Source organism: Diospyros lotus, chromosome 3, assembly GCF_014633365.1.
Source record: "Diospyros lotus cultivar Yz01 chromosome 3, ASM1463336v1, whole genome shotgun sequence".
In the NCBI taxonomy this organism is placed as follows: Eukaryota; Viridiplantae; Streptophyta; class Magnoliopsida; order Ericales; family Ebenaceae; genus Diospyros; species Diospyros lotus.
In genome coordinates, this window is record NC_068340.1 from 31,120,693 (window position 1) to 31,133,806 (window position 13,114).

The following is a 13,114-nucleotide window of genomic DNA, read 5'->3' on the forward strand; positions in this document are numbered from 1 at the left end:
TGCCTCGAGCTACCTTGCACGACGAAGGCCAATGAACATCCTTGTTGATCTAGTTTAATTGGGTAATTAAACTTGATTATAGTGCTGAAACTCAATTTTCGCACAAATTAGTTAAAATCTGGCATGATATCTACCTAATATGTTTTACTCACTATTACAATCATTTTACACAGTTTAAACTAAGTAACGTGAACAAAAATATAGTTGAAAAACAACCAACAACCAACCATATATTTTCATATTGAGATTGAGAATGTTTGTTAGAGATAAAAAAAAAACTTGGTGAATGCCGCTTTAATGGAAGTCTTAATTACGATTGATGAAGAAGGTTGAATAATCCAACAAACAAAAATCTTGAATGTAGGAATAATGGTCGAGGAAAAGCCTTTATTATTTGATGGTTTCAATAATGAAGAAAGTGAGAGGTGTGCATAATGGAAGTGAAGAGATAAATGAAAAATAATGTGAAATAAACAAAGGTATTTTGGTAAATGCGACTAATGACAATATAGACCTCCATTTTAAATTTGATTAAGGATATTTTAAATATTTTACATAAAAGTAACTATAAAATGTAATTAATTTATTTAAAAAGTTAAAAATATTTTTTATTAAAAAATAAAAAAATTTTTATCCATTTACTTTAGGTGAATTATGAGTTCAATCATAAAAAAAAATAAATATTATTAGTATATCTTTGTGTATATTTTAGATTATACAAATGGATATTAATGACAAAAAAATATTTCACGAGACACATAAAGATGCGTGAGGCATATAGAGACGAGAAATATTTTGATCATAATATCATTTTATGTAATTTAAGATGTAAAAAAGTGATGTACACCCCGCCGCATAAAGATCGTACGCACGCGAGCCAAACGTGCGCTTAACCGTGTATGAACCATGCCCTGATCCGATCTGTCGTTCTCCTCCGTTTCCCTCGTCACGCAAACGGATCGTCATGCTCCTCGCGATCATTAATTCATTTGAAGGAAATTAGGGTTCCTAGCTTCAGAGTCAAATCGAATTCCAGAACGGTCAGATTCACATCAACGCTCGGTGAGGCTCGATCCTTGATTTATCTTTGAATTAACGTTAACCAATACTTGATCCGACTCCGAAACAAAGAACAACAGCGTAATTACATTATCTGATAGCTACCAATTTTGAGCTGCTCTGCTACCAGCTATCAAGGACGACCAGGAACAACCGACATTGAGTATGTTTTTATTTGTTTACTGGCTCTTCTGTATCAGGTAGCTCATGGCGTCCTCCAGTAAGCAATCTGCCGTCGAAGCCGATGACCAAGAACAGGAGGTAATCAGGAGATAAGAATCAGTATAAACTACCATATTACTGGATAAGAAACTATTTATCGGTCCTCCGCTTTATCTGCGCTACTTTTATTTCACCTGCGTAATTAAAATTGATGGGGCAATGTTGTTATGATCGCACACGAAACCAGGTTAAATTTGTTTAGGATGACGTCCTAACATTTGGCCGAGTAAATGTATGATTTCCAGTTTTTATCTTCTTATTGCAATGGCGGACAAAAATTGACAATTTCTGAATCATTTCCAGTTTGAACGGTTTGATGATTTCACTGTCGCCTCTTCATGGGAAAGGTACAGCATCTCAACCATTACTTAATCCATATATGGCTTTCCTTTGACTATCCTTTCTTTCTCTCATCCCCCCTTTTCATTGAAAATTAATACCTGCTAAGTCATGCAACTTGGAAGAATCAGAAGAATCTAATGTTACCATTACAATTTCTAGGTTCATATCAGAAATAGAAGCTGTTTGTCGACAATGGTTGGCTGATGGTCCAAAAAATCTGCTGGTATGTTTGATTGGGTTATAATTCATTATAATCTTCAACATTCACTAAGTGATAAATCATGCATATTATCTGGGTGCAGTTCACATATAAATGATGGTATTGTTTTACTTAATTTTGATGATTACAGTCAGTGGAAATCAAATAATTTTGTTACCATGTGGATTTTCACTTTCTCTACATCCCACCTATTATTATTGTACTAGCAAATCGAATTCTGTAGGTATCTTATGCATAAAGATGATTGGTGAGCTACAATCCAGTAGTTGACCCCACCTAGTTATATTAGAGTTTGATAGTGTTGTTTGGTAACTCATGCATTAGATTTTTAGAAATTAAAAAAGCTATTTTGTTTATATTCCGTCATCAATCACGCAGTCAATTCTATACGTTAAAAGAGAAAGATAATATGTGCTACAAGAGTCTTCAGCTATTGAAGTATATGCTTGCATTGTCCATCAGGAGTAGGGATCTACGAGGGCTGAAGTTTGTTATTCCTTTTGAAAATTGCAATGTATTCAAATAAAAGTTAGGATAATATTTTCAAATTGGTTTTATGCTGTACTTAATAGTTTTAAAAATTTTAAGTAGTTAACCTATTAGTGATTTACTTTGTTCTATCTTAAAAGTCAATCTTTTCTATTTTTCTTACAAGGCATGATTCATATGCAACTTTTGATGGTTTGGCTTTCGTATCTGCTTTTTGTATCCCATCATCACTTACAAGCATCACAGCAGTTGTACTGTTAAAATTATGAGCAGAAGTCAAGTATGTGCTATTACCTTCATTTGATTACTCTAATGCTGATGATCTGTAATTTTGCTGCAGGAAAAGGGTGCTGCTTGTTTGGGCTTTTCAAAGAGCTTATATACAGTCAAGTTTGATTTGAAGTATGCTACAAAAAGCTATTGCATGGAGTACTACTTTGAAACCAAAAATGATGGTTGATAAGAAATTCTGCTGGAGCTATCTAATTCAGAAGTGGAGGTTTTTTCTTTGTTACTATTTGATATACACATCGCTTTGATCCAGGTAAAGAAGCAGACTGGAGTGGCACTTTGCATGATGTTCAGTTGTCATTTGGGGTGAAGGAATTTCTGGTAGCTTTACAGCTTGACATCTGCATTTCAAACACTAGTTTGTGCTTTCATTTTTCCTATCTAAGTTTTTTGCAGTTTTGGTTTTCACAAACTTAATCGCCAGGTGATTGCACCTCAGAGTGCCAGCGGTGTGGTTCTTGATGCACCAGAGGCTAGCAAGCTCTTAAGTGCAGTTGCTATTGCATTGTCAAATTGTTCAAGGTGGGCTGGTACTAAATTATAAAATCACAGACATCCTTTGGTGTTATCATTAATATATAAGCAACTTCTATCATCATCAGCTTTCTTTTTTTTATAATTTCCTCCAAAAGAGATTACATGTTTTCAATTTTTATAAAGATCTATTGCTAATGAATGGATTTCATGCTATACATGTATCTGTTTATATGGATTCTATTGTTGTACTGGTTGTGCTCTTCAAAATGAGGAGGTAATTGATTGTGAGAGTTTATACTCTTCAATGAGGCAGTTTGTGGCCAGCATTTGTACCAGTGCACGATCCTTCTAGGGAAGCATACATTGGGATCCAGAACATGGGAACAACTTTTACTAGAAGATTTGAGGCTGATCGTATTGGTAGACAGGTTCCTTTGAAACTCATGCACTTGGAGGGGTTACACGAATTATTTATTTCAAAATTTGTGAGTTTTCTACACAGTTCCTTCTTATTGTAGTTGTTTTTCTTTTGTATGAGGCATCTGATGCTACTCTTTTATAGTTTTCTATTTACAACTTATAAAATAAAAAAATTCTAAAAATATAGCTGACCTAGTTATTATTCTATTGAAAAATTCTAAATATATAGTATTTTATTTGACCATAGATAGAAATGAATTAGAATTTGTTCAACCGATCCCGTATAGTGGGATTAAAGTTTGGCATGTTGTTGTTATGTCGTATTCTATTTGCAACCTCACCACATGGTAACAATAAGGTTGCTCCTTTGTGACTAGAAGGTCACAAATTTTAGTTGTGGAAACTCCCTTTGTAAAGTAACAGTAAGGTTGCGTACAAAAATGACTCTCACAAAGCAAGGAGCCTCATGCATTGGGGATGCCTTTACGTAGAGTTGTTGAGATAAGTGTTGTTAATATGTTGCCACTCAAGAGGGCAGTGAGATTTTGATTCTTCTTAAGCCTGAAAGTTTTGTATGATCTTTCTCATATCTATCTTGTCCTGTTTACTGTAAATTAAGATGTTGACTGGTCTCTGCTCTGTATTCATGCTGGCCAAATTGGTGCAAGAATGTTGTTATAGAAATCTTTAGTGTTCATTTTGGTGTTCATTTCTTGCATAATTCTTCACAATTGACCTTTGTTTGTAGTCCTTCCTAGTTATGATGTGCTCTGATGGATATAGTTTTATAATTTTCTTTTGAAGGTCTTCTCCACATTGGATCTTTCAGCACATCCTTTCAAAGTGTACTTTAGGATGAAGCTAACCTACAAAACTATTCCCTATGATGATGACAATGATGAAGTGCAGCAGGCTACTGAAATTAGTGAATCTGGTGCAAATTCAGGAGGTGACATCCGCAACAAAACACAATGGGACGATGATTGTCCTTGGAGTGAATGGTATTCTGGGGAGGACCCTATAAAAGGTACACACACACTCTCTTTCCCCCTCCTATGTTTGTTGCATTGTGTCACAATCTTAGGGGCAATAGAGGGGTAATGTTGTAATTGAGCTACATATTATTTGTAATTCTATTAGATGCACATGGTTGTTGTTATTTTCGTTTGTGCTTTCAGTTAGCCTGCTTATGCCTATAAAAGGCCACTTGTAAGAGGATGGGGATTCATGTGAATGATAATTAAATCTTTTCCCTCTACTTTTATGTTCTCTCCCTCTCTCTCGAACCCTTTGTTCTTCCCCAATTCTTGTTGTTCTCCCTCTTCCAGTCTAATTCTCCCTAATTTTTCTCTCTAATTCTCAAGCTCTACCCTAAATAGCTATAGTTGGATCTTAGGATCTGACAATTGGTATTAGGGTCGATGGTCCTTGGCTGTTGAACTAAGATTCCGGCGAGTAAGGAAGGCGTGAAGTGGATGCAGGATGAGGGCGTGAAGTGGATGCAGGATGAGGGCGATCGTTGAATCACAATGATTGCAATTAGAGTTCGAGCAATCTTGAATTTGTAGTGATTGCGAGCAGACCTGAAGGTTGCTGATCCATAGTGATCAGTTGCAATGGGTTTCAACGATCGGATTGGATCGGGGATTGTGAGTCGCGACCGTTGTTAGTCCTAATCGATGACAAGTGCTGATTGGAGGAGATAGTAATTGCCGATCGGAGGAGGCGATTCATTATAGAATGGAAGGGGCAAATTCGGTTGGAGGAATGGCCCAAAGGACTAGAATGAAGCAACTAGAGGTCCGGCTTGACACAATGGATCTCGGGTTATACCAAACTCAAGAGGAGGTGAGTTTGGGTAGAGCTGAAAGCACCTTTGAGTTTGGGAGGCCGTGCAGGCATTGGATCAAGGTATGAAGGAAGAACTCTCTAGACTTCACATGGGGATTGCTAATGTCAATCAATGAATCAACAGAGTCCTAGAGATCATATCTAGGAGAGCGAGTTTGCCAGCCAAATTTCACCCTAGAGCCACTCTAGGAGTTGGGATTTTGTCGCATGCTCCTGATTTACTGACAATGGATTATCGGGCTGAATTTGAACCAGAGGTCCAGGTAAGGGGCAATTATGTTACTCATCCTCATACACCTATGCCTAGGTTAGAGATTCCAATCTTTGAAGGGGACAAGCCTAGATGGTGGATTCAGCAGTGTGAGGGATTCTTCCAGCCTATTTGGTGGCCGAAAATCAGAGGGTGAACTTGGTGGTAGCATATCTCAATGATATAGCTGATGCTTGGTTCCAAGGTTGGAGTTAGATGAGGAATGTATGTAGGTGGTAGGAGTTTGCAGAGGATTTCTGCGAAGATCTATGGCAGATGTTATTGAAGAATTTAAGAAGCTGAAACAAGAAGTTCCGTAATGGAGCACCAAGTACGGTTTGAGGAGTTGAAGTCACTTATGCTAAATTCCCATCCAACACTGACTGATATTAAGTTTCATTAGTGGGTTGAATGAGGAATTATAGCTGTTGATATTTAGGATTGATTGCCTGAAGCCAAACAAAGAGAAATCCCTTGCGAATTCAAAGAAACTTGTAGAAAATAGAAACCAACGCAAACCAGCAACGAAACAGAAAATTAGGAAAGATAAAACAAACAAACCAATAAGAGACACGACATACCTTGGTTCGGAATGCCTTTTGGCAAACCTACATCCAGCAATCAACACCCACTCCAAACAGCCTTTATTAGGATGATAATGACCAGTGCACCAAGCTTCTAAACACTCATCTATCTCCCCGAGTACAAGCACACATTATCCCAAGAAATACACAAGACTAAACCGCCTTTCTCTTTCTCAAGAACGAAAACTCCTCACTAGAACATAGACAAAAACATAAGCTCTCTCTATGACTCTCTCGACTGCCTACCTCGCTCTCCTATAAATAGAAAATGGCGAGATTCCCAAGGTAACTAACTACTATGGGAAAATTACAATTAGGCCCTCCAAATTACAAAGTAATTACACTTATATTTAAAAGCCCTAATTGATCTGAAACTTCCAACCAATAGACTTAACATCACTGATCTTCTACCACATCAAAAATTCTAGGCAAACTCAACAATTCTCCACCATTTGCCTTGAGTTCTCCACTCGATAGCCTAAAACTTGCTCTTATCTGGATGAAGACAAAACACTGATCATATTAAACACAAACAACATTAAGAATGGATAAACAATGCTATAATTTAGACTTAGGGACAACTTTGGTAAACATGTCAGCTGCATTTTCTTCTCCTGTAACTTTTATTAGGGCTATCTCTTATTTTTCAAGAATTTCCCTAATGAAATGATACCTAACATCTATGTGTTTGGTTCTTTCATGGTGTGAGGGATTTTTTAGCCAAATGAATAGCACTTTGGCTATCACACATTAGCCTAACCTTAACATCTATTCCTAGAAGTTCACTAATGATTCCTTTAAGCCAATGACCTTCTTTTATTGCTTCTGTTACAGCAATATACTCTGCCTCGGTTGTGGATAAAGCCACTACTGATTGCAGGTTTGTTTTCCAACTTATGGTAGATCCCCATAGCTGAAATACATAACCTGTAGAAGACCTTCTCTTATCAATATTTGCAGCAAAATCTGCATCTGTGAACCCTAAGATGTAAGGTTTTGATTCTAATTTTCCTCCACCATAAACCAAAGACATACCTAAAGTCCCTTTAACATATTTAAAAGTCCATTTTACAGCATCCCAGTGAGCTTTACCCGGATTGGCCATAAATCTACTAGATACACTCATAGAATGGGCCAAATCTGGTCTTGTACAGACCATGCTGTACATTAAGCTCCCAACTGCATTAGAGTAAGGAATCTTACTCATTTCCTTAATGTCTTTTCCATCCTTTGGAGACTGCTCATGAGACAATTTAAAGTGTTGGGCAAAAGGTACTGATACACCCTTTGCATCACTCATGTTGTATTTCTTAACCAACTTGCTAAGATAGGACTGTTGAGACAAGATTAGCTGCCTATGCTGTCTATTCCTTTTAATTTCTATGCCTAATATTTTCCTAGCTTCTCCTAATTCTTTCATTTCAAAGACTGATTTTAAACTCAGTTTTAAATTCATGATTTCTTTGGTTGATTGACTTGCAATCAACATATCATCTACATATAGGAGAAAATATATGGATACATTATTGGGCATATGTTTAAAATAGACACAGCTGTCATATGAGCTCCTCTTAAACCTTTGGGACAACATAAATGAGTCAAACTTCTTATACCATTGCCTAGGGGATTGTTTTAAATCGTAAAGAGATTTCTTAAGAAGACAAACTAGTTCTTTCTTACCTTTTACTTTAAATCCCTTAGGCTGTTCCATAAGAATATTTTCCTCTAAATCTCCATGTAGAAAAGCTGTAGTAACATCCATTTGTTCTAAAATTAAGTCTTGATGAGCTGAAATTGCAAGCAAGATTCTTATTGAGGTATGTCTTACAACAGGTGAAAATACCTCATTGAAATCTACACCAGCTACTTGAGTAAAACCTCTAGCAACTAACCTAGCTTTATACCTAGGTTTATCTTCTTTTCCAGCTCCTTCCTTAATTTTATATATCCACTTACAGCTAACAACCCGCTTTCCTAAGGGTTTTTCTACAAGGACCCAAGTTTTATTCTATTTAAGAGAGTCCATCTCAGATTTCATGGCTTCTTGCCACTTCTGAGAATCTTTGGACTTTACTGCTGCTTTATATGAAAGAGGTTCTTCCCCTACTTCTGTAGCTGCACTTAACAGGGCATAGGAAACTAAATCAGAATAGCCATACCTTACTGGAGGTCTGGAAACCCTCCTCTGCCTATCTCTAGCCACATTATATCTCTCTGGATCAAGGGAATTTTCTGAGCAGGAGGATTCTTCATAATCCTCTTGCTGACCTGCAGAGGATCCCTCATAATCATCCTACTGACTTGGAGAAAATTCTCCATACCCTTCATTTTCTTCTTGAAGACTTACCTCTTGATCTTGAGAGTCATTTTGGCCTTTACCCATTGGTTCTTCAGATAGATCTATGTCTACTGACTTTTCTTTCTTGGCATCCTTTAATTCTCCCTTTCCCTCGAAGTCTTTTATGTTAGATTCTTCATTGAAAGTAACATCTCTGCTTACAAAAGTCCTAGGCATATCTGGATCTAAACTCCACAGTTTGTAGCCTTTAACTCCGTCAGGGTATCCTATAAACAAACACCTAATAGCTTTAGGGTCCAGCTTACCTTGTTTGGAATGAGCATAAGCTATACACCCAAATACCCTAATATGATCTATATTAGGCTTGTGACCAGTCCACATTTCATAGGTAGTTTTAAACCCTATGGCAGTGGATGGTGACCTATTAATAACATAGGCTGCCGAGACTAAGGCTTCTCCCCAAAACGATTTGGACAGCTTAGCATGAATAATCATGCACCTAACTCTCTCTAAGAGAGTTCTATTCATTCTCTCGGCCAAACCATTCTGTTTGGGATTTCCTGGAACTGATAGATACCTTAGGATACCTTCTTGTTTACATAGGTGGTTAAATTCCTTGTTGCAAAATTCCAAACCATTGTCAGTCAGTCCTAATGATTTTAATTTTACTTCCTTTCTGATTTTCTATCATGGTTTTCCAAGTTTTAAAAGATTCAAAAGTTTTATCCTTGATTTTAAAACATAAACCCAAACCAATCTAGAATAATCATCAATTATAGATGGGAAATACTTGGCTCCACCATGAGATAAGGTTTGGGAAGGACCCCACAGATTAGAATGGATATATTCTAAAGGGGCCTTAGTGGAGTGAGTAGCCCTTTTAGGGAATTTTGCTTTTACAGATTTTTCAAATATGCATGTTTCACATTTGTCTATAGCTGTAACTTTCTCAGTACTTAAAATCCCTTGCTTAGCCAATTCTTTAAGTCCTTGCTCACTGATGTGAGCCATCCTATAATGCCAAAGTCTAGACTGCCCATAGGATTTTCCCTCTCCTAATGCTACCTCTCCCCCTACAGTGGAAGCCTGCAGCATATATATGCCATTTTGAAGGATAGCCTTCATGCATATGAGAGATCCTTTTACTATCTTAAGGACTCCACCAACTCCTCTATAGGAGTATCCGCTTTTGTCTAATTCTCCAAGGGATATCAGATTTCTTTTAAAATCTGGTACATATCTTACAGCAGCCAATGTCCTAATTATTCCATCATGCATTTTGATTTTAACATCCCCAACCCCTTTGATTTTACATTCTTGGTTATTTCCTAAAAGGACTTTACCCCCATCTATGTCCCTAAAGCTTAGGAACCAATCCCTATGGGGAGTCATATGGAAGGAACAACCAGAGTCTAATACCCAAGCCTGTTTGTCCTCGGTTTTTGACACAACTAGAGCATCAGCACTATCATAATCAAATTCATAGATTGAGGATGATATCTCAGTATTCTCTTTATTCTGAAATTCCTTCTTTTTCTTTGGGCAATTTCTCTTAATATGACCTTCTTCATGACATAAGAAACACCTTACTGTTTTCTTACCATTTTTAGACTTTGATCTAGACCTTCCCTTGGTCTTTTGATCCTTCTTTTCTGTCCTTGACCTAGCTATAAGAGCATCTCCTATAGAATTCTTGACTTCTAACTTTTGTTGAAGTTCCTTGGAGTTTAAAGCTCCAATAACATCATCTAGAGACAGGTTTTCTTTACCGTGTTTTAATATATCAACAAAAATCTCATAAGATCTTGGTAAAGAGTGCAATAAGACAAGAGCCTTATCCTCATCATCATATTTTATATCAATATTTTCAAGATCTAAACATAACTTTGTGAAGTCATCTATATGTTCTTGTAGTTTCTGCCCCTCTCCCATTTTAAATGAGAAAAACCTAGTTTTTAAGAGCAACCGGGTGGAAAGATTTTTGGTCAAATATAAGGTTTCTAACCTATTCCATAAGGATAGAGCAGTGGTCATCTTTGAGACCTCTCGAAGAACCTTATCACCAAGACTAAGAATTAAAGTATTATATACCTTTTCATCTATTTCTTCCCTCTGTTTACTATATTCTTGTTTCTGTTCAGGGGTACTAGTTTCGAGTAACTTTTTCTCTTCTTCTAATGCTCCTTTCAGTCCTAGGTTTCCTAGAAGTGCCTTCATTTTAATTCTCCAAAGGCCGAAATCATTTTGGCCAGTGAATTTTTCTATATCATATCTTGTCGCAGCCATAATTAGAACTAGAGTCTAATAAAAAACAACAAGAAAGATATCAAGAAAAGTGTCAAGGACAAGAAGACTTATCTTGGACGAAGGATGGCTCTGATACTAGATTGTTGATATTTAGGACTGATTGCCCGAAGCCAAACAAAGAGAAATCCCTTGCGAATTCAAAGAAACTCGCAGAAAACAGAAACCAACGCAAACCAGCAACGAAACAGAAAATTAGGAAAGATAAAACAAACAAACCAATAAGAGACACGATATACCCTGGTTCGGAATGCCTTTTGGCAAAACCTACATCCAACAATCAACACCCACTCCAAACAGCCTTTATTAGGATGATAATGACCAGTACACCAAGCTTCTAAACACTATCTATCTCCCCGAGTACAAGCACACATTATCCCAAGAAATACACAAGACTAAACCGCCTTTCTCTTTCTCAAGAACGGAAACTCCTCACTCGAACATAGACAAAACAGAAGCTCTCTCTATGACTCTCTCGACTGCCTACCTCGCTCTCCTATAAATAGAAAATGGCGAGATTCCCAAGGTAACTAACTACTATGGGAAAATTACAATTAGGCCCTCCAAATTACAAAGTAATTACACTTATATTTAAAAGCCCTAATTGATCTGAAACTTCCAGCCGATAGACTTCAACATCACTGATCTTCTACCGCATCAAAAACTCTAGGCAAACTCAACAATAGCCTACAGTGAAGACAATGTTCCCTGTTACTGTAAAACAGGCTGCGGAGAAGGCCAGGCTGCAAGAGCTGGCACTGAGGCTACATTTAGGGAGCACAAGCTGTAGCCAAAAGCGTATCTGGTGAACAGCCAGTCAGTTGGAGGTAGTATAAAAGCTGGCAAGCCTGCAGTTCCGAGAGGGACTTTAATTCCTAAGGCCTTACCAAGCCCAACCCCGGTTAAACCCCTATCAATGGAGCAGAAAAGGCAGCTTGGGCTATACTTTAGGTGGGGAAAAATACTGCCCCTGTCATCAATGTAAGAGGCAGCTGTTGCAAATGGAGGGGTTAGAAGAAGAAGTGGAAGGAGAAGAAGTTGTTGCTGTCGAAATGGAAAATGTAAAGGAAGGGACAGCAGGGGTGGAAGATGGAGAAATCTCCCTACATGCTTTACAAGGCTGTCCATTGGGGAAGATAATTAATGTAAAGGGGAATTATGGGAAGAGGAGATTGATGATTTTGATAGACAGTGGCAGCACCCGTGAAGCCACTGCCATGGAACTGCAATGTCCCACATTGGCTTATCAGTTACAGTGGCCAATGGCAGCAAGATGATTAGTAGATTTAAGTGTCAAAACTTTCAATGGAAGATGCAAGGGCAGGAGTTCACAGCAGACCTCAGAATCCTGAAATTGGGATGGCGTGATATAGTCCTCGGGGTGGATTGGATGAAAACTATCAGCCCTCTAGTGTTTGATTTCAACAAACTAGAGGTAACATTTGAAATGGACGAGAAGAAATTGACCTTGACAGGGAGCTTAGAGGCTGGAGAATGTAAGCTAATTACAGGCAAGAAGATGCAGAAAATGCTCCAACAAGAGGGGAGTTCAAAGGCTCAAATGTACACTATCTATGCTGTTGAGTTGGAGGATGACTGCAAGGAGGAAGTGAAGGCTGGTGGACAACTTATACCTGCAGCTGATTCTGCCTTATTCTCTCTTTCAGAGGCACATTCTTGGGATCCTTTACATTTCTTTTGATTGAATTTGAGGATATATTTGCTGAACCCTCTACCTTACCCCCAACCGATTCTTTTACCATTCTATTCACCTTAAGCCTAATGCTGGACCTGTAAACATTAGGTCTTACACCCACCTATTCAAAAAGCTGAGATAGAGAAATTGGTCAAAGAAATGCTAGCCAAATCAATTATCTAACCTAGCCAAAGTCCCTTTGCTTCCCTTGTCTTCCTTGTTAAGAAAAAGGATGGGACCTGGCAATTTTGTGTGGATTATTGCCAATTGAATGGCATAACCATAAAGAACAAATTTCCAATTCCCATCATTGAGGACCTACTAGATGAACTGACCTCAGCCATTGTCTTTTCTAAGCTAGACTTGAGAGCAGGGTATCACCAAATTAGGATGAACCCTCCTGATATTCCCAAAACTGCTTTTATAACTCACTAAGGGCTTTATGAATTCACTATCATGCCCTTTGGTTTGACAAATGCTCCTGCAACTTTCTAATCCAATGGAATCCAAGTGCTGAGGATGCATTCCGAGTATTGAAAAGAGCCATGACTAGGGCACCTATATTGGCTTTACCTGATTTCTCAAAGCCATTTATCCTAGAAACTGATGC

At 37.8% G+C, this 13,114-nt stretch overlaps 1 protein-coding gene across 5 annotated transcripts in view; it reads left to right on the forward strand.

Annotated features, from left to right (window-relative positions):
• Window positions 1–876: 876 nt before the first annotated feature.
• LOC127797071 (uncharacterized) overlaps window positions 877–13,114 on the forward strand; it is a 44,185-nt gene continuing 31,947 nt past the window's right edge. For all 5 annotated transcript variants that reach the window (XM_052329570.1, XM_052329574.1, XM_052329573.1 and 2 more), the window contains exons 1-9: window positions 877–1,062; window positions 1,260–1,320; window positions 1,585–1,628; window positions 1,783–1,846; window positions 2,673–2,787; window positions 2,877–2,944; window positions 3,048–3,145; window positions 3,414–3,585; window positions 4,325–4,547. In XM_052329570.1, the coding sequence (XP_052185530.1) occupies window positions 1,267–1,320; window positions 1,585–1,628; window positions 1,783–1,846; window positions 2,673–2,787; window positions 2,877–2,944; window positions 3,048–3,145; window positions 3,414–3,585; window positions 4,325–4,547 (838 nt within the window). In that variant the 5' untranslated portion in view covers window positions 877–1,062; window positions 1,260–1,266. The remainder of the gene's footprint in view (window positions 1,063–1,259; window positions 1,321–1,584; window positions 1,629–1,782; window positions 1,847–2,672; window positions 2,788–2,876; window positions 2,945–3,047; window positions 3,146–3,413; window positions 3,586–4,324; window positions 4,548–13,114) is intronic.